Raw genomic sequence first — 23,643 nt, forward strand, 5'->3', positions numbered from 1 at the left:
TGCATTAATTTCACAAATATTTAATGTTAATGTAAAATTAATGCATTAAATTTAAAAATATTTAATGTTAATGCAAATTTAATGCATTAAATGTACCCATGTTAATGTTAATGCAATAAACATGCATTAACATTAATTTTTTTTAATGTAGGAAAAATTGTTAATGCATTAACACATTTAATGCATTTATCCCAGGTCTGCAAAAGAGTTATGACCAGCTGAAATCTGGTCAGACAAGGAAACCTTTACCGAATGCCATGGGTTTGTTAAAAGGGAGCATTGGCTGAAAAACTTCACTCATAAAAGCGAAATATTCCATCATTTGGAACATGTGACCATACCTGTTAAAAACTATTAAGAATGCAGTGCTTGGGAAGTTTTGTCTCGCTCGCCTAATAGTCTAGACCTTGTCCCGTCCAAATACTTCAGAAAAGGGTATCCAAAATGTAAGCATTTCCTTTGGAGCGGAATCCTTACATTGCCAAAATGATGAAAAAATATCATAGTTAACAATGTTTTAAAAATTAAGGATTTAAAATGTACTAAGATTTGGACCAAATCTTAAAGACCTTTTATGGAGATTTTTGTTCGTATAAAACTTATTTATGTCCAATTTCATCGCAATACTTGCAGCAACAAAAATATTGGCTTTTATAAAACTTGTTATGTTTGTGATAGTAAAACAGTTTTAAATTAAAAAAAAAAACAAATCTTTAAAAATATCAAAAGCCTCCAAATTATTAAACCTAAACTCTACATTCAAAATTACAACATTATTTCAAACTTATACAAGAGAAAAATTTGCAAATAAAAATGTACAACAAAATAAGAAGAAACTACAATATAATTTAAAATAAAATACTAAATTATTCAAATGAAAACAACAAAATAATTAAATAATAATTCTATTTACTATAATATTTTGTTAAAAGTCAGAGTGGTTTTGGAAAGAAAATCTTATATAAGGATATTATTTTATGGTAGACGAGATACATGGCAATTGGTTGCTCAACATAGGAAACGGGATTTATGGTTTTCGCTTTTTTTTCATTTAATATTTTTAAATATTTTTTTTTAATAAAATATTTGTTTTTTTTTCATATTTCTAATGAATCAGTCATATGTTAATAAATCTTAATATATAATTGTATTTTATAACTTTTTCTTTAAACTTAGCTGCTTATTTATTTTCTCTTTGTTATCGGTTAAAAATTCTAATTATTAAATACTTAACACAGTCTTGTCTAGACTTTTGGTATTTAGGTGGTGAATTATAGGAAATTCAATAAAAATTTGAAGAAAAATATCATGGTAATCAGAACCATTCAAATTTTTTAAATAATTAAAAAATAAAATGTATTGTTAATGATTTTATTTCATTGCATAAATAAAATGTAATACTTTTAAATAATCTCTGATAATTTTAGTAATAATTACTTCTATAGATATCAATATTTGATTTTTTATATTAAAATTTCCAATTTCCCATATATTTTTAATTATTTCAATAGAGACAGAAAGTCTATTCAGACAAGACTGACTTAAAATATATTTTACATATTTATTTGTTCTTAAATTAATTTTGTTAATATTTTTTCTCATTCGTGACAAAAAAAAACTAGTTATATGTATTGTATTTATAAAACAAATATAAAGCATTATGAAAATCCTTTAATGCAAAAAAATGTGCACTTTTTACATAAAAAGATAAACAAATGATTTAGAAACTAATTTTCTAAAACAATGAATGATCCATCCATCCAATGGTCGTAAAATTTTCCAAGGAAACCAAATTTTTATAAGATATTTTCCTCCAGGCTTGTATACACAACATCATATTTACTTTTGTAAATAGACCCAGAACACAATTACATGACGTTAACATTGTGTAAATAAGCCTTAGTAATTTTAACAGATTTTTGTTTTTGTTTATAACGACTTAAAGGATTAGGCTCAATTTAAAACAATTATTATTTTGTTAATCAGTTTTAAAACAAACAAAAAACTCTATATAATGTTATTATAATTATATTTTTTGTATTTTGTGGCGCGCCTTTGTTAATAAGATAAATTTGTATCACTCTTATTTACCGTTAAGACAATTTTTTAAATAAATAAGAGTGATTTAATACCTGTTCTATAAACTTAAATTATTCGAATCTTTAGCATCGACCACAATATTATTGGTATTTGTTTTAATTAGCATTGTGGTGGGATATTTTTGTAGCTGTAGAAAACGTTCCATAACACAAGAGGAGGAGAGACGTGCCTCGGCATCATGATCCCAACATTCTTCCATTGTGTCACAGATAATGCTGATACCCTAAAATTAGGAAAATCAGGAACAGGAAGTTAATTATATAGTTCAGTTCTAGTTCAGTTCTAGTTCAGTTCTATTTCAGTTCTAGTTCAGTTCTAGTTCAGTTCTAGTTCAGTTCTAGTTCAGTTCTAGTTCAGTTCTAGTTCAGTTCTAGTTCAGTTCTAGTTCAGTTCTAGTTCAGTTCTAGTTCAGTTCTAGTTCAGTTCTAGTTCAGTTCTAGTTCAGTTCTAGTTCAGTTCTAGTTCAGTTCTAGTTCAGTTCTAGTTCAGTTCTAGTTCAGTTCTAGTTCAGTTCTAGTTCAGTTCTAGTTCAGTTCTAGTTCAGTTCTAGTTCAGTTCTAGTTCAGTTCTAGTTCAGTTCTAGTTCAGTTCTAGTTCAGTTCTAGTTCAGTTCTAGTTCAGTTCTAGTTCAGTTCTAGTTCAGTTCTAGTTCTGTTCTAGTTCAGTTCTAGTTCAGTTCTAGTTCTGTTCTGTTCTAGTTCAGTTCTAGTTCAGTTCTAGTTCAGTTCTAGTTCAGTTCTAGTTCAGTTCTAGTTCAGTTCTAGTTCAGTTCTAGTTCAGTTCTAGTTCAGTTCTAGTTCAGTTCTAGTTCAGTTCTAGTTCAGTTCTAGTTCAGTTCTAGTTCAGTTCTAGTTCAGTTCTAGTTCAGTTCTAGTTCAGTTCTAGTTCAGTTCTAGTTCAGTTCTAGTTCAGTTCTAGTTCAGTTCTAGTTCAGTTCTAGTTCAGTTCTAGTTCAGTTCTAGTCAGTTCTAGTTCAGTTCTAGTTCAGTTCTAGTTCAGTTCTAGTTCAGTTCTAGTTCAGTTCTAGTCAGTTCTAGTTCAGTTCTAGTTCAGTTCTAGTTCAGTTCTAGTTCAGTTCTAGTTCAGTTCTAGTTCGTTCTAGTTCAGTTCTAGTTCAGTTCTAGTTCAGTTCTAGTTCAGTTCTAGTTCAGTTCTAGTTCAGTTCTAGTTCAGTTCTAGTTCAGTTCTAGTTCAGTTCTAGTTCAGTTCTAGTTCAGTCTAGTTCAGTTCTAGTTCAGTTCTAGTTCAGTTCTAGTTCAGTTCTAGTTTCAGTTCTAGTTCAGTTCTAGTTCAGTTCTAGTTCAGTTCTAGTTCAGTTCTAGTTCAGTTCTAGTTCAGTTCAGTTCTAGTTCAGTTCTAGTTCAGTTCTAGTTCAGTTCTAGTTCAGTTCTAGTTCAGTTCTAGTTCAGTTCTAGTTCAGTTCTAGTTCAGTTCTAGTTCAGTTCTAGTTCAGTTCTAGTTCAGTTCTAGTTCAGTTCTAGTCAGTTCTAGTTCAGTTCTAGTTCAGTTCTAGTTCAGTTCTAGTTCAGTTCTAGTTCAGTTCTAGTTCAGTTCTAGTTCAGTTCTAGTTTCAGTTCTAGTTCAGTCTAGTTCAGTTCTAGTTCTAGTTCTGTTCTAGTTCTGTTCTAGTTCTGTTCTAGTTCTGTTCTAGTTCTGTTCTAGTTCTGTTCTAGTTCTGTTCTAGTTCTGTTCTAGTTCTGTTCTATTTCTGTTCTAGTTCTGTTCTAGTTCTGTTCTAGTTCTGTTCTAGTTCTGTTCTAGTTCTGTTCTAGTTCTGTTCTAGTTCTGTTCTAGTTCTGTTCTAGTTCTGTTCTAGTTCTGTTCTAGTTCTGTACTAGTTCTATTCTAGTTCAGTTCTAGTTCTGTTCTAGTTCTGTTCTAGTTCTGTTCTAGTTCTGTTCTAGTTCTGTTCTAGTTCTGTTCTAGTTCTGTTCTAGTTCTGTTCTAGTTCTGTTCTAGTTCTGTTCTAGTTCTGTTCTAGTTCTGTTCTAGTTATGTTCTAGTTCTGTTCTAGTTATGTTCTAGTTATGTTCTAGTTCTGTTCTAGTTCTGTTCTAGTTCTGTTCTAAAGTGCTGAACTTACCGGATGCGAACGCCATGAATTTAAAATTTGTGGACGTAATTTTTTCATAACAACATTCTCCTGTACCTCATCCAAGGTGGGTCTTTGGCCCAGCTAAAAATTGCGAAAAAAAAAAGGAAATGCAAATATAAATCCGTTTTCTTTTACAGATACTTTTATGTAATTTGTTTAAATTGACAATATCAAACCTCTGCTTCAAATGGCAATAAGAATTCTCCTACAGGTCCTGTTGCATCACAACGTGATACCATTTCCCACAGCACTAGACCGCAAGCATAAACGTCAATACGTAGAAAAGCATCACGATTAAAGTTAATGGCACCCTCCAAGACCTCGGGAGCCATATAACGTCTGGTGCCTACTTGGCCATGTGTATCACCACAAGGTTTGCCTTAATTTGTTTTGATAAATATTTATAAATTTTATTTGTTTTTTTTTTCGTTTTTGTGTAAGACACTTATTGTAAGTTTTTTATTACAAATGAAAATGAAGAAGTGCGTAATCATGCTTTTTTGTTAGTAAATATTAATAGCATTTTTTTTAATTTTAACAATCACCAATTAATACACAAATAAAACAGAAATAAAAAGGGAAAACCGAACCGAAAATCAATTAAATAAATAACAAAATAAAATCATAAGTTTTATATTTTTATACCCTACACCACAATAGGTGTGGAAGGGTATTGTGTTTGTGCTGATGTTTTTGTAACACCCAAAAATATTGGTCCTACACGCTATTGGTTGCAATTTTCAAGATAATTTAATGATATTTCGCGCATATCCTTTTGACCCAAGTCCCCATACAAAGTCGCCTCCAGAAAATATCTTGAAGGTCAAAATTCACTCCAATATAACGATGAAATTCTGCATAAATAACTTTAATATAGACGTAAATCCCTTTACCAAAATTTATATGGATAAGATCATATTTACCATTACCGCATATATAACCCCTCTTTCTAAAAGTTATATTTTTTTCATAAAAAATATTTTGGAATTAACATAAAAAACAATTTATATAAATTTCTTAATTCTTGAACAAAACTGTTTTAATAACATCTACTTTATTCAAAAATACAGTACAAATACTAAACAGTTTATGAACTACTGAACGTTTAAAATTTGTTAACTATAATATAGAATTAATGTCCATCATGGTATAACAGTTTAAGTTTTTTTTTAATGTGGAATACTGAACTGATGACTACCGTAATTAATTTAACATAATAATTAAGATTCTTGTAAAACTAATAATTTCCTTTGGGTGCACTTAGTTATTTCACCGACCTTGACTTTATACATATATGCCTTCATATTTATCAAAACATTCTGCTCGCATTGACATAAATTTAACATTGTAATGTTAAAAGTAAATTAAAGATTTTAAATACACAGTTTACACAAGTAAATTTTATACAAATTATACACAATGTTTAGAGCCAAAAAAAAAATGCATTAACAAAGCAAATAAAAATGTACAAACTGAACAATATGAGATAGTAATGTGCGTGATATAATATTATAAAAAGTATAAAAAAATTGAACTTACCCGGTTGAAATATCATGGCTAAACCAAAATCAGCAATACACGCCGTCAAATCATTTTTGAGTAAAACATTTTTCGACTTGAAATCACGATGTGCAATGGACGGCTTAAGGCCTTCGGTTTTTGTTGCCAAGATCTCTTCGTGTAAATGAGCCAAGCCACAAGCCATCGATTCGGCTATTTTACATAGTTCTTGATATGTAATCGTATGAGATTTTAAATAATCACACAATGAACCATTATGTTGATAAGCCGATATAAGCCAAAATTCTTGTTGTATTTTTTCTGTGTGTTTTTCATGTCCCAAAAATTCCAAAATATTCGGATGACGCATACGAGGTAATTTGTAAATTTCCAATTCAGTATTCCATGATTCTTTCTCTTGCATGCGAAATATTTTCACCGCCACATCTTGATTGTGAAGTTTTGCCTGCCAAACATCACCGAAACGACCACTGGCTTTTAATTCTAACAACTGTATGGGTCTATTGCTGAGTAAAGGTGATGAATTGGTTATTTCAGCTTCATTCTGGAAGAGTTGTGATTAGCATATTATTATTGGTTATTTTACATATTTAGGAGAACTTACTGTGGGTATTTCATTGAAGTGAGCTTGTTTACGTCTACGATATAAAAATAGACCAATACCAGTTATAGTTATTAAAATGGCAAGTATGATTGAACAAATAACGATATAAATTAGATCAGCATTTTCTGGGGTCTTCTCTTTCGGCACTGAAACAAAAGAAATGAGATTAATGAGAACTTCCAAATCGTTTTTTTTTTATGAAGAAAGAAAGAAATTGAAATTCGTTTTCGTTTTCGTTTTTATTGTAAAAAATAACTAGAACTGAACTAGAACAGAACTAGAACTGAACTAGAACTGAACTAGAACTGAACTAGAACTGAACTAGAACTGAACTAGAACTGAACTAGAACTGAACTAGAACTGAACTAGAACTACTAGAACTGAACTAGAACTGAACTAGAACTGAACTAGAACTGAACTAGAACTGAACTAGAACTGAACTAGAACTGAACTAGAACTGAACTAGAACTGAACTAGAACTGAACTAGAACTGAACTAGAACTGAACTAGAACTGAACTAGAACTGAACTAGAACTGAACTAGAACTGAACTAGAACTGAACTAGAACTGAACTAGAACTGAACTAGAACTGAACTAGAACTGAACTAGAACTGAACTAGAACTGAACTAGAACTGAACTAGAACTGAACTAGAACTGAACTAGAACTGAACTAGAACTGAACTAGAACTGAACTAGAACTGAACTAGAACTGAACTAGAACTGAACTAGAACTGAACTAGAACTGAACTAGAACTGAACTAGAACTGAACTAGAACTGAACTAGAACTGAACTAGAACTGAACTAAAACTGAACTAGAACTGAACTAACTAACTAGAACTGAACTAGAACTGAACTAGAACTGAATAGAACTGAACTAGAACTGAACTAGAACTGAACTAGAACTGAACTAGAACTGAACTAGAACTGAACTAGAACTGAACTAGAACTGAACTAGAACTGAACTAGAACTGAACTAGAACTGAACTAGAACTGAACTAGAACTGAACTAGAACTGAACTAGAAACTGAACTGAACCTGAACTAGAACCTGAACTAGAACTGAACTAGAACTGAACGAGAACTGACGAGAACTGAACTGAACTGAACTAGAACTGACTAGAACGGAACTAGAACTGAAACTAGAACTGAACTAGAACCTGAACTAGAACGGAACTAGAACTGACACTAGAACTGAACTAGAACTGAACGTAGAACTGAACTAGAACTGAACTAGAACCTGAACTAAGAAACTGAAAAACTAGAAGAACTGGAACTAGAACTGAACTAAGAACTGGAACTAGAACTGAAACTAGAACTGAACTAGAACTGAACTAGAACTGAACTAAGAAACTGAACGGAGAACTGAACTAGAACTGAACTAGAACTGAACTAGAACTGAACTAGAACTGAACTACTGAACTAGACTGAACTAGAACTGAACTAGAACTGAACTAGAACTGAACTAGAACTGAACTAGAACTGAACTAGAACTGAACTAGAACTGAACTAGAACTGAACTAGAACTGAACTAGAACTGAACTAGAACTGAACTAGAACTGAACTAGAACTGAACTAGAACTGAACTAGAACTGAACTAGAACTGAACTAGAACTGAACTAGAACTGAACTAGAACTGAACTAGAACTGAACTAGAACTGAACTAGAAACTGAACTAGAACTGAACTAACTGAACTAGAACTGAACTAGAACTGAACTAGAACTGAACTAGAACTGAACTAGAACTGAACTAGAACTGAACTAGAACTGAACTGAACTAGAACTGAACTAGAACTGAACTAGAACTGAACTAGAACTGAACTAGAACTAGAACTGAACTAGAACTGAACTAGAACTGAACTAGAACTGAACAAGAATTGAACTTGGAATTTAGTTTCCTGATGGAAAATATAATTCGAACTTTAAATTGAGTTATCATTCACAGAACTTAATTAGAACTTCAAATTTGGTTTTTGTATAAAAAATTTAATTTGTACTTCGAATTCAGATTTCTGGAGAAAACTTTATTCAAACATCGAATTGAAATTTCGTAAAGAAAAATAGTTCATACTTCAAATTTGTATTTCTTGCAGAAAACTATATTTGAATTTGTTCTTTTTTATAGAAAATTAAAATCGAACTTCGATTTTAACACCTAATTAGATTGTGTTGTAGAAATCTTAATTCAAACACCGAATTCGGGTTTCTTTTACAAAACTTTATTTGAACTTTTATCGATTTCTTATAGAAATCTTTATTCAAAAATTTGTTCAGAATTTGCAATAAATAGAATTAAATTTTGTTAGATTAGTTTGACCTATGACCTAATTTAATATTGATAAACATAAAAATTTTGTAATTTTCATTAGAATCCTAACAACATTTCTAAGATTTTAATTTTATTTAGATAGCTAAATTACTAAACTATAATTTTTTCTGAGACCCTTTTAGATTTACAGTAATGTCCTTAGAGAATTGGAACATATTTATTTTATTACCTTTGTGTTATACATATAAACACTTGTAAGCAATTTCAAACATATTTCATCTTCATATGACAGTTTATTGAACTATTAAGACTCATCCATCAGTTGTATAAACAGTATGTAAAATATGTATATACATACTTCCCCCTTTATTCGCTATTCGCAAAATAAAAAAAAGGAAAACAGCCCCTTTCATTTTCTTAAAAAATTTTACAACATTTGAAAATAATTACAAGGTAAACACAACGTTGTTGCTGTTGTTTTTTCTTATTTCTTTTCATTCGTGCATATTTCTAAGGAATAAAAGATTACCCTCCAAAAAAATGAGAAAAAATAATAAGAAACGAAATGAAAACAAAAATAATATCAAGAAGAAACTAAAACAACCTAAAAAAGAAATACGGCCTACAGGTGAATAACATTACAAGTGGCCAAATACAAAAACTTAAGCCCCCCAAAAAAACATACTAGTCATAAGAGAGCTGTTCAAAAATGGGGAAAGAATATGTATGAAATATTGTACTCGCAGCTCCTCTACTAACTGCGATACAAGAAGATTCTAACAAAAAACACACATCACTTCGTCATCATCATCATCATCAGCCTCATCTCGTATGCAAAATTTACAAATTTACATACACACATACTTATACTTGTATAGTATGCAACGAAAAATGCTAAAAAAAATCATAATTCTACTCTATACAAAAAGAAAAATGAAAGTTCCCCCAATTTATTAAGAGAATGCAAAAAATAAAAATTATAAAAAACAACATAGAAGAAAAAAAAATAACAAGTGAATCAACAAGAAAAACGTGACTAAAAACGGAAAATTTTTATGAGGCAAAAAGCTGCCTACTACAACAACAAGAACAACTGTAGCAACAGTGAAATCTAAAGGATTTTGCTTTACTTTTTTATGTTTTTTTTTTTTTTAAAGCATCACAAGGATAAGTAAATATACATATCTGTGTGTGTTGGGGTATATGTGTGTTGCTTTGATTGTATATGTTTGTATGTATGTGAATTTAAGTGAGTTAGTTCCTTTTTTTAAGTGGCAAATACAAACAAACACGAATTCATGATACACAACCAATAAACATGATTTGCAACATATGGCAGCATAAGAAATGTTGCTGCAACTGCAATGATTCTTCTGCTGCCACTGCTCCAAAAGCTTTATTTTTTTCATTTTACCGAGTTCATTAACTTCAACAACAACAACATCAGTAAAAATAAAAAAGAAAACAAACTGAAAAAGTATTTTTAAATCGGTTAAGAATGGCACTTAAGTAACAGTACAGTTAATCGGTATGATTTAATTCTAAATAAATATTAATCTTTTAAAGCGCTTGTAACTGATATTTTCGTAAAACATTTTAACCTTTAATGTTTAAAAGTGTTTACTGGAGAATGAAAGTTTATTCATAACAAAATTTTTATTTTAGGAATCGATCTATATACTGTTAAGATCAGCGATTTGCAACACTCATACTATCAAGGAAATCGACAAATGTTTTGCATTCTGGTGTTAAATTTTGTATGTATGTATAAATAAATGTAAGTACAAAGCATGTGTTTTGCAAAGAGTAATCAGCAGGTCCATCCGTTTAGGAAATTGGATCTTTTATAGATTAGACTATAGACTACACTGTTTCCATATATATATATATATATATATATATATATATATATATATATATATATATATGTATATATATATATATATATATATATATATATATATATATATATATATATATGTATGTATGCGTATGTAATTAAATGGAAACACTCTAGTCTATAGTCTAGTCTATAGTCTAGTCTATAGTCTAATCTATAGTATAGTCTATAGTCTAGTCTATAGCCTAGTCTATAGTCTAGTCTATAGTCTAGTCTATAGCCTAGTCTATAGTCTAGTATATAGTCTAGTCTATAGTCTAGTATACAGTCTAGTCTACAGTCTAGTCTACAGTCCAGTCTACAGTCTAGTCTACAGTCTAGTCTACAGTCTAGTCTACAGTCTAGTCTATAGTCTAGTCTTTAGTCGAGCCTACAGTCTAGTCTGAAGTCTACTATATATACCCTAGTCTTTCGTCTAATCTTTAATCTAGTCTATAATATTGTCTATAGTCTTGTCTATAGTCTATTCTTTCGTCTAGTAAGCTATAAGTAAGTGATCTTCGCTACCACATACTTACAAATTTTAAATAAAATTCAACTAATAAAAACATGTAGGGTACTTTAAATATTTTGATTTGTATATGTGATGAATATGATGAAAACGGGGCAATTGGGCGATATAAACAAAACTAAACCGAACCCACGCTTTTTTATGTTGCAAACGAAAGAATGAAGGAACAAAAACATTGTATAATACAAGAAAGAAAAAAAATAACAACAAAAAGAAAAGCCCATAGAAAATAAAAAAACAAAATATTGCTAGTATAAAATTGGGGTAAACATAACATTGTGGCATCCTCCATCAACACTAACAACATCATCATCAACAACAGTAGCAGCACCATCACCAGCAATATCTAGCAATGTACATCCATATTGTACACACGTGCCTTGCAATAAATTTGAAAAACAAAATAACAACAGCTATAGCAGCAGTAGCAGGAGCAATTGAGAATAGCAAACCAGGATCCCTCTTCTATCTAACCTCCTCTATACATAAACTCACATGTATAACATTATATGTATGTATGTGTGATTGGATGTGTAGTTCTAGAGTTGTTGTATTATGTTGCCCGTATTAAATGCTGGTGATGATGATTGTTATATTGAAATCAACAGAGAAACCCATCACTTATATTTGTAGTAAAAAAGGGGAACAACAACATCATCATGATATAAAGGAGTTGAATATTTATTTTTAAATACAAAATAATAATAATAATAAAATGAAATGAAATTTACCTTGTGTTGTTGCTTCTGTCGTAGTTGGTTCCCATTTTTGTGCAGTGTTACACATTGATTGTTTGCAACAACAAAAATGCAATAAATTCATATTATTCTTACGAGGCTCCGAACTCGTAACACATTCTGTTTGATTACATTCAGGAGTTTGAGAGAAGCAACCCTTCATTTTGATATGGTCTTCTCCTGCAAAAAAATTAATATTTTTTACAATATTGTATATTAATAAATTATAAGGTTTTTTTTGTTTGTATTTAAATATTAAAACTTTATGCATTTTTTTATTTTTTGTTACACAATGAGTTAATATTAGAATTTACTTTATTTAACCCTTTAAATATTTTGCTTAGTTTATGAACTATTTAGGTATATAAAATTGCTTAATTTGTATTCATCCATTTTAATTTTGTTAGTAACTTTGAGAAAAAAAAAAAAAAAAATTTATAAAATATAGGACCGTTATCTCAACCTCCGGTTATATAACCGGTAGACATTCCACCTGTTAAAATAATTTTTGTATGAAAACTGAGGATTAAAATAACCAGACGTTGAGATAATGGTGGTTAGTAATTTAAATGATTTACTTCTTTTAGGTGTGTACTATATAAAACAACTTAACATTAACATAACCTATAAGGCCAATTTGGTAAAAAGATATTGTCTACTATTTATACTTTTTTTCCAGTTGATACAGCTGTTGCTGAATTAAAAATCTTTGGCCGATTGAGAATCGGGTGGTTCCGGAGCGGAGATCCAATTGTCGTGGGAACGTTTATATAATTATCCTAGTTAATTTCAGTTGCCTACGCAACATAATTCAGAATATAGCCTTTATAGTCTGTAGACTTCAGACTCTAAAGCCCTTGGAGTAGAGAAACTCTATAGTCTGTATACCATAGTCTAGACTATAGTCTGTAGACTACAAATACTATAAACTGTAGACTAAGTAGACTATATTATGTGGACTATGGAGACCCTAAGCCGTAAGCTATGTAGACTTTGACTATAGTCTGTATACTATTGAGACTATGGTATGTAGATTTTGAAGACTATAGATTGTAGACTAAAGAGACTATAGTCTGAGAAATATCAAGACTATAGTATGTAGAATATAACGACTATAGTCTATAGATACTATTGTCTATAGACTTTAGAGACTATTATATGTACTAAGCAGATTAGAGTCTGTAGATTATATAGACTATAGTCTATGAACTACAGAAACCATAGGCCGTAAACTATATGAAGACTATAATATATAGCCTATTGCCTATGGTCTTCATATCGCCACCTAAAACGCAAACGGCCCTATCTTACATTTTTAAAATTTTACAGTTTGTTTCTATCAGTGCGATTTATTTGTAGTGAATAAACAAATTGTTTAATAGTGAAACCTAACATTTATTATGATAATTGACAATGGCGTATATAAAAATGGATAAATTTGACTTTTTACCTTTAATATTTAAATGTTTTTGTAGATAGGGCCTTTTGTTTCCTGTCAATAAAATCGATAATTATGGTCGGAGGAGTCCAATTTTTGGTGTGGACATTATAATCACCAATAAAATCGATTTTAGATTTTTGGTTAGTTAGGGCCGTTTGCGTTTCAGGTGAGGATATAGACTATTACCTATAGATTTTGTAGGCTGTAGAAACTATAGACGTAGACTAAAGATATTATAGTCTGCAAAATATAGAGACTACAGTCTGAAAACTAAAGAGACTAAGTAGACTTAGATTTACAGAGACCATATAGCTTAAACTATATAGACAATATAGACTATATTTCGTCTTTATAGAGCCTATATTCGGTTGTCTAAAGATACTATATAATGCATACTTGAGACTGTAATATACAGTCCTTAGGATAAAGAAACTATAGTGTTTAGATTGTAAATAGAAAGTGGGATTATTTTTTCAATTTTTCTTCTTTAAAAAAGAAAAACGACAACAATCAATAATGAAACCTTGTCAAATTTTCAATATGGGATTGATATCTGTTTAGGTTTATTGATTTTAATAAATTGATTTACTAGGTAATAATTCCATTTTCTTTTGATGTCAAATCGAAGTAAAATTTCTACAAAAATTTAATACTCTCCATTAAGTGCATAAACTTACCCGTTATTTCATCACGTGACCATAAAACATAACAACTTGGCGGTTTGTCTGAATCAAATTTACAATGTTCAATTTTTGTGGCACAATCACCACGCGTCATACACTCTTTCTCATCGTAATGTTCACAATCAACATTATGATCGGGCGGTAAAATTGCTGATTCGGAAAGACAAAAACAAAAACTCAGTAGTAAGGAAACACCTAAAAAAATAAGAAAATATCAATAAAACATTTAATAATTAATTTAAAATATTATAATATATTAATAAATCTGTCTATCTAACAACAAACATATACTATTTTCACACCTTAATAACAAAACATTAATGATTAAATCCTGACACCACATAACTAATATGTTTATTCTATAAGCCATAGACAAGTCAATCAATTTCTACATACATACATATGTATGTACTAAAGATCTTTGTCATTTATAATTCATGTTCGAAAAACATGTTAGTTATGTAGTCAATATTTCGCCATCATTATTTATTATCTCGGCTATGTACTGTAGTAATAATTTAGCTGAAAATACAAATTTCAAAATAAAAAAGTTATATTTACTGCAAAATTTGAACTGAATACCCCTCGGGGTTTGTAATGTTAAATACATTTTTTTCTTAAATTTTTACTATTAGTTACGATTTTATTTTTTATATAAAAATATAACCAAGAATATATACAACATTAACAACAGTAGTATATACTGAGCATCATAAGTTAGTAAACATCAATGAATTGTTTTCTTTATGAATATGAGAACTAATCAATGTTTTCTCCGAAAAACGGGATTTTGGAAAAGGCAATGACCCCATAAGTTCACACCTTTTGGGCATAAAGTATAGTAATCACTTTCCCAGATATTCACATGTTACTGTACAGTCAGAAAATATGACACCACAGACAAAGTCTTCAAAAAGTTATCAACACTTATGTTCTAAATTTAAAGTGAATTTCGAAAAGTGATCCTATGAATGGATTTAGGCCGTTATGGATCGATCCTTTCGTCATTTATTATTAAAGTTTAACGATTTATCAGTTATTATTAACAACAAATTATATTATCATACCTTTGTCAATTATACAGAATTTGAAAGAGATATATTTACATCAGGGTTATAACTTCCATACAATATTTGAACATTTTAAATCGGCACTGTCCATTCCACATAGAGTATAAAAAAAGAACATTGATTAAAGATATACGGCTGTATTTATAAAAACTTATTTTAGGTTTATTAAACAATTTTAGGCAAAATTAAGGAAAATCGTATTTATAAACGTGAAATAGCTTAAAACACCTTCAATAAACCATTGACAATTATAAGAATTTTATTGTAGGCTCGACCCTTCTTTAAGCCAACAATAACTTGATTTTTAACAATTTTTTTCTCAGATAAAGATTTTTCCGGTAATTTTAGATTGATTGCGAAAAGTAATTATGGTTTCTTTTAAAACAAAATCTAAAAATTCTAATTTTAACGTTTACAAATTTGTAAATAAAATTTCAGAAAATTTTTTAACGATTATATTTTGAGGAAAAAACTCAAATCTAGGCATTATTGGATTAATGCATGAATATTTGACAATATTCCAATTGTCCAGCACTATTTTTAGGCAATTTGGAAATGCCCGTCTGTCAACCAAATGATGGACAAAATCATTTGATTTGGCTTTTTCAAAGTTTGTTGGTTAAATATAATGCTTAGTGTTATACTAATGCAAAATATATTCGCCGGCATTAAAATTAGTCAAATATCAAAGAAATTTATCAATATTTGCAAAAATTTATCAAAAATTACAAGGAAAATAAGTAAAAATAAGAAAATGTGTCATAGCGATGTATATTTTGTCGCAAAATATCCGTTATTCGGATACTTTTAATAATAATTAGAAATTATATGTTATATTTATACATCTGAACTAAATAGACATTTATTAAAGCCATATATATATTTATTTTTCTTAAAAGTTTGTTTTTATTGTCAAAAATCTATTATAAACAAAAATATGAAATTAAGAAAACCGAATCAACGATTATTTTATCCTAATTGTACGCAACACTAACACATAAAATGACAGCCATATTGTACAGTGCTGCCAACTTAAACATAAATCAGCACAATAGTTAATATACGTTTATTATTTGTTTATGAATATCACAATTTTATTAATGGTTTTTAAGGCTAAAGTGTGCTTTAACTATTGAGTACATTAAAAGCAAAATAAGATTTTTTTATAAATACAAGCGATATACTTTAACTTTATCCCGAGCATTAAAAAAGTTTCCGCGGCACGTGCTCAAAAGTTTTTGATGATTACTCTAAATAAAGGACAGATCTTGCGGTTAATCCCTCTACCGATGTTAGTACCTAAACATTTAGATTATACCATTAAAAATACATGTAAATTTGTTGGCGAATGGTTTTAGAAAATCGATTTGCTGATGGAATATTTTTGCTCCAAAATGACTCGTGAAACTGGTTTTCGTTATTAGAACACTACTGGCTACCATGTTGTGATAGGGCCTAATTTTGGTTATAACACACCCTAATGTATTGATAATAAACTGATTTTTAAGAAGGATTATGTAAAATTTGACGAATTTCATCGTTATACTAAAAATTTTAAAGCAATTATGAAAGTTAAAAAGATTTTCTGAAAGAACACTTTGGTAGGCTCAAATTTGGTTAAATATTTGCGATTATTAGTTGATTAAGTTCATTACAAACAAACGATAGCTAGAACGATGTGACTCAACATGGATCCACATAGAACCGCCTATCTTCTTAGTCTTCCAAGACCCCAATTAGGTAATATGGTATCGGTTATAACTAAAAATTTTGGAAACCACGTTAGGCGCATTGGTTTATTGTATAACGATTTATATAGAAATTGTCAGAATGAGGATGGAGAGGAGACGGTAGTCTATCTTCTCTGTCATTTTCCAGCTTTAGTGACGGCCCGTATTCGTACCTTAGAGTCTTATGTTAATGATCTGTCAGATCTGTTAAATGTACAATTAGAACGACTATCTGCATTTCTGATAGTTTCACACTAAGCAGGACGTAAGCTTTCACCTTAAGTCTTTATGCTCTAGGGTTTTCTTCACATTTCCTTTATCTCTTTCTTCTCACTGTCACACTTTCTGCTATCCCTGTTCTTCCACTAGATCAAATTAAGGCTGTAATTCGGATGTTCGATGCGGCCACCTGTCAAACCTAAAACCTATAGCCAATGATGCGAAATCTTTATGCCAAATTTGTCCCAAAAGACATTGGAACCTACACGACAGTTCATAGTTAAACGATCTGAAGCTTAAGTTAAAAATCTATCTATCTAGTTTCTTTAGTAGTTTACAACTAAATAATTGTAAGGTGTTTACTGTCTTTTGACACCCACAGTATAAAAGTAAGTATTTGGTATAAACTATAATGTACATATTATAGTATATCAAGTAGAAGAGTGAATGGCTTGCATTGGTGATGGTGGTAGCGGTGGCAGGGAGTGCAGTGAAAATAAATTTCTGTTTGTAGTTTTCTTTGTTCTCATATCAAATATATTTTCTGTTTTCTTTTTTTTTTCTGCGAAGGGATTTATTTTTCCTTTTTTATGTTTTTTTTTTACTATCATCTACAGTACAAGGATATACATTGGCGGGTTATATACTATGGATATGGATGGTTATACATATTATTTAACTAGTATATGGATGATGTGTAGTATGGCGTATTTGTTAGTTGTTTACTATTTAAACTCTATTTCATCCTTGTATGTTGTCGGTGTAAATTGAGTATCAAAGCCATGAGAAGATGCCTGATTATTTTCTGTTCATTTGTGTATATGCTCCTTGCTGTTGTTGTTGTTTTTATATTTTTCTATATTTACAGTTGAGTAAGGACATGCTCAATGGTTTTATGTTTTTTTTTCTTATTTATTTATTTGCGTTGTTGTGTTTTTGTATTTACTTTTATTTTTCATACCACACATAAATACATAAATAAACCCAAACCTCTACAAAGCCATCAACGGAATATGGATGAAAATAGTGTTTAGGGGGGTGGAAGATATGTTGTAGAAAAGTTGATGTGGGTTTTAAGTTAAATATGGCACATTAATCAAATTTAAGTTGGGGTAGGTTATGGCGTTCTTTACTATTTGTGTAAAGAATAAATTTTTAAATTAAAGTTCTTTAGTTGTTTTAACTCGGATTAAAGTGTTGCGTAGTAGAAATACAAAAATAGAAAATATTTTGTAAACAAAACGTAGATTATATAATTGGAAAACAGATACAATTAAAGATTTAAGGGGATCTATTTAAGAGATTTAATAGGTTTAAAGGAAATTGTGTTTTAATGAAGAGTTTGAGTTTTATTGCTAAGAGCGCAAACATAAGATGCATAATAATGATCAATTTTACATAAAACTAGTCAAAGTAACCACGAATGTAGGTTTTGCTCCTAATCGGAAACAGTAGTATTAGTAGCATATCCTTAGGAAAGAACTATCAACTACAGTCGAACTTTTACTAAAAGTTTTCTTTTTGGAATATGAATATGAAAATATATGAAAGATCTTGCTTGTCATTTAAAGAATTTAGATCTGTGCCACCAGCAAACAAATTATCAGTAGAAAAAATTTCTCTAAATAAAGTATGAGGTGGTGCTAAAACTCAAGTTAACAAGTTCCTTGAATGGTTTTCAAACAATGTACTTTTTATTGGCTTATTTATGCCCATTAGTAAGCAGATTAGTCTGATTCGACCATTAAAGTAAAATAATTTCGGGTAACATCCATTTACAACTATCTGAAATTGTTACTTCTGGAACAAGATATCCTAGAGAATACATGAGGCAACATTTTTTTTACTCAATTGTAAAAAAAAATTTACCATTATTTTAACGATTTTACCAAATTTCTATTTCTGGAATTCTTTAAGTTATTGCTGATGTTTTTTTTTATAAATATAAATAATTAATAAACAAATATTTTTCTATTTATTTAATATTGTTATGGATACAGTTTGTTTTAAATGTTGTATGAATAATGCTATAAGATAAATATGATATTATTTAAACAATAATTATATATAATTTTTTATTTTATTTTTTATTTCTTCATTTATTATGGTTATATCTGCAAGTAATTGAGTTTCGCTGCTGGTAAGGGAAAAAGCCTTTGAAATGGAGTGCTCATGACAAACGACATACAAAGTTATGAAAACTGGAATGTCTATTAATATCAAACAATCCGCACTTTTTAACTAACTAACTAACTAACTAACTAACTAACTAACTAACTAACTAACTAACTACTAACTAACTAACTAACTAACTAACTAACTAACTAACTAACTAACTAACTAACTAACTAACTAACTAACTAACTAACTAACTAACTAACTACTAACTAACTAACTAACTAACTAACTAACTAACTAACTAACTAACTAACTAACTAACTAACTAACTAACTAACTAACTAACTAACTAACTAACTAACTAACTAACTAACTAACTAACTAACTAACTAACTAACTAACTAACTAACTAACTAACTAACTAACTAACTAACTAACTAACTAACTAACTAACTAACTAACTAACTAACTAACTAACTAACTAACTAACTAACTAACTAACTAACTAACTAACTAACTAACTAACTAACTAACTAACTAACTAACTAACTAACTAACTAACTAACTAACTAACTAACTAACTAACTAACTAACTAACTAACTAACTAACTAACTAACTAACTAACTAACTAACTAACTAACTAACTAACTAACTAACTAACTAACTAACTAACTAACTAACTAACTAACTAACTAACTAACTAACTAACTAACTAACTAACTAACTAACTAACTAACTAACTAACTAACTAACTAACTAACTAACTAACTAACTAACTAACTAACTAACTAACTAACTAACTAACTAACTAACTAACTAACTAACTAACTAACTAACTAACTAACTAACTACTAACTAACTAACTAACTATACTAACTAACTAACTAACTAACTAACTAACTAACTAACTAACTAACTAACTAACTAACTAACTAACTAACTAACTAACTAACTAACTAACTAACTAACTAACTAACTAACTAACTAACTAACTAACTAACTAACCAACTAACTAACTAACTAACTAACTAACTAACTAACTAACTAACTAACTAACTAACTAACTAACTAGCTAACTAACTAACTAACTAACTAACTAACAAACTAACTAACTAACTAACTAACTAACTAACTAACTAACTAACTAAATATTAAGTAAATAAAGAAGAATCGTTTCATGTATGAAAATGTTATGCTGTACTATGTAGCGAAGATAATTTCACTATAGTGGAAAGATTAACATTTGGCTAATTACAACACAGATATATGTACGTACATATATAAAACGTCTCTTATGTTTAGGCCAATCCACCAGAGTTGCCTAAACACCTTTTGGCGCATGTCGCCAGTCTGCCAGACAGCATAACAAAAACAAAATTTATAGGTAAGTTTGAGGTCTTGATAACAGATAAAATATACAGAATATCATTTGAACAAATACCCATAAGAATCCGTTGCCCTACGAATAGCTCTAAAATGAGAGAACAAAATGGTACTGGTGATCTACATTGAACACTCAGAAATCGAAATATACTATTAATCACAACATTAGCTTACAGGTAGAGTTCCGAGCAATAACGATATGTGTATGGCACCAACAAAGGTTAATACTTTTTAAGATTATAAGGTTAATTCTAAGACCTAATTGGGCTGTAAGAGCGCCCTAACTGAATAGTCTTTCAAAGTATACTTTGCATCAAATAGGTACCACGCTATTAGAAAATAATCGGAAACAAAAGAGGAATACAAAACTGAGGAACACAAGGTTGTGTTAATAACATGGGCATAACAAAATTAGATGAACAGATTTAGAATAACATAATTCATGCGGAAATAATATAATGCAGTAAAACTCGTAGTTGTTGACAGACTTTTAACAAAATAGTAAGTTAGTTTGAAAGGAGGATGTACATATATACATAAAATCCGAAGAAATACACCTAGACCTCTATAGGGCCTGTTGAGCGCTCCCTAACCAGTGCCTCAGGTAGTAATCGAACACACCACCTCCGGTTTACCAGACTAGCACACTTACTATGTACTAACCTACCGGAGGCTAAGGCCCAAATATCTTTTCAGCAGCGATGTTATTACAGATATTACATTCCTTAGGAACATTGGTTGGAAACTACGTTGAGGAATATCGGACTATTTAACTTCATAGAGCACTTCATCAACATTTTCCATTAAAGGAACGATAGCGGTCTAGGTATATTTCTGCGGATCTGATCTAGCATATGGAGAATGTATACCCTAACCTAACATACGCAGCAATTTTAAATTCTTGTTTGTTTAGATATGTAAATTCCTTAGAAATTATGTATTTAAAATAATAAATTTATATTAACAAAACATTTCTTCCTAAACATCACCAAATGAGTTATTCCAATTTTAAGAGCAGCTCCTAGCTCCTCCGAGGTAAATACTTACATATGTCAAAGTCTCTTCGAATGCACCCCACTTATTCAACTACCCAGCCAAGCGTACCTCACTTTACTCATCGTGATGGTGCAACAGACTTTGCACATACTGCCCGAATAGAACAAGCCATTCTGAATGTCCAGTTTGAAGTCTGGGAACCTCCCATATTCAACTACCCAGCCAAGCGTACTTTACTTTACCTAATGAATTTATACATATGTATGTATGTATGTATGTATGTATGTATGTATGTATGTATGTATGTATGTATGTATGTATGTATGTATGTATGTATGTATGTATGTATGTATGTATGTATGTATGTATGTATGTATGTATGTATGTATGTATGTATGTATGTATGTATGTATGTATGTATGTATGTATGTATGTATGTATGTATGTATGTATGTATGTATGTATGTATGTATGTATGTATGTATGTATGTATGTATGTATGTATGTATGTATGTATGTATGTATGTATGTATTATATCCTGAGAAGTTGCTTAATATTTAGGCTTGAATCTCAATGCAATAGTATATTGAATAATTACAACAGATTCTCCAGGCGACAAACATAAATACCTGGGAAGTGATACCATTTTTCTGAAAGGTACTGCCGAGTTTAACAATAGATTTTTCAAATTTGTCAAACAACACTTAAGTCTTAGATTTATAAGCGCTTAAAGTTAAATAAAAGCGTTTTAAACGTATCTCAAGATTTTGGAGCCGCTTGGCAAATTTCAAAAATAGATTCTTGTTGTACTCGTTAATACCCATCAGGTAGGTAGGTATTTGTTTTTAATTTATTTTGTTTCACTGCGTAACCGATTTACCAAATCATTTTATTATTCTCAATTTTATTTTAGAAAAACAAAGAACTATAGGTTTATACTAAAGTCGTCTTATGTAAATAATATTAATAGGATTTTTGTCTTATTTGCTAAAAACTTTTTAAAAAGTTCATTGTTCCAATTGGAATTTTATATGAACCTACAATGTAGGTACACTTCAAAATGGGGCGTCTTAACACATAAATCCACTGATAACATTTAATTGAACTAATTTTTTTTAATAATCATGATGTTTTACAAATTAACAAATTGCAAATATATATTAATTTTTTTCTTTATTAGATATTGTTTTTTTTTTTCGTTACAAAAATCAAAACAAAATAGAAAAAAAGAAAAACAAAAATATCAATGACTCTCACACACATTCAAAGGCACTAAAAAGTTACAATTAAAACAACAAAAACAAATTGTGATAATTGAATTGAAGCGCAAATTACAAAATAATGAAAAAGAATAACAAAAAATCTTAAAAATATACTTACCAAAGGGTATTAAAGGTTTCCAAGATAATTGCAACATTGTGGTACTATTTTAACAGTAACAACAATTCAAATGATGATGACGTTAATATGTGTATAAGCAGATTATAAACAATAAACCCACTATAAATAAAATAGTATTTTTAGCAAATATCTAAAGATATTTTGGTCTACAATTTAAGCACTTTATAGGTAGTTATTTTGATTTTAACATTTATTTTGATTCTGTTGTTAAAATAACACTTCCGTAACACGAATTTCTATTATTTCTTGTCCACATTGTGTTGGAGATTTGGAAGAGGCATATTATTATGTATAAACTTTTTTGGATTACTTTTGAAGAATACTGGCGCTCCTCTGGCGCTTATTATGTTGTTGTTGTCGTTTTTATTGTTGTACACTTTTTCTACATTTCTTTAATTTTTTGTGTGTTTTCTTATTTTTTCATATTCGTTGTAGATGGTATTGTACACATTTTTTTCTTCAGCAATTTATTTTGCTATTTATTAGCTATACAAACACTTTATTTTACGTAATTCAATATTAAACAATTCAATTTTAGTTAGTTTAGCCGAAATATTTTAATTTTGTTTAATTTTAAAACACTATTTTATCAATTTTTACTCCGTACGAAAAATTTGTTGCTCCCGTTGAATTTGTGTCTTTTTTAATAAATGACATTTGTATTCTATAGTGATTTATATTTATACAGTACCAGAGTGAAGAAAAGATTTAAAGTGCTAAAGAGTGAAAGAGATAGTTGTATAATATAACATTATTGTGAAGTAAGGAATAAAGTTGCCAGATAATAAAAAAAGTGAAAAAATTATTAGGTGGGTAAATCTTATGTTTTGTCTATTTTGATTTTTGTTTATTCAAGTAAACTATT

General features: G+C 29.5%; 1 protein-coding gene across 1 annotated transcript; it reads right to left on the minus strand.

The window, feature by feature from the left end:
* Positions 1–1,040: 1,040 nt before the first annotated feature.
* Positions 1,041–23,434, minus strand: LOC119610409 (activin receptor type-2A). Its single transcript, XM_037965587.1, has 8 exons — positions 22,758–23,434; positions 13,854–14,054; positions 11,730–11,915; positions 6,321–6,466; positions 5,735–6,260; positions 4,372–4,574; positions 4,184–4,276; positions 1,041–2,323 (listed from the first exon to the last, which is right to left on the minus strand). Exons 1-8 carry the CDS (start codon positions 22,792–22,794, stop codon positions 2,138–2,140), a joined length of 1,578 nt encoding a protein of 525 aa, XP_037821515.1. The 5' UTR covers positions 22,795–23,434; the 3' UTR covers positions 1,041–2,137.
* Between the last annotated feature and the right edge of the window lie 209 nt (positions 23,435–23,643).

This window comes from Lucilia sericata, unplaced genomic scaffold (genome assembly GCF_015586225.1).
Source record: "Lucilia sericata isolate MDLA Ls3-8-SP2 unplaced genomic scaffold, ASM1558622v1 Contig001180F_arrow, whole genome shotgun sequence".
Taxonomy (NCBI): domain Eukaryota; kingdom Metazoa; phylum Arthropoda; class Insecta; order Diptera; family Calliphoridae; genus Lucilia; species Lucilia sericata.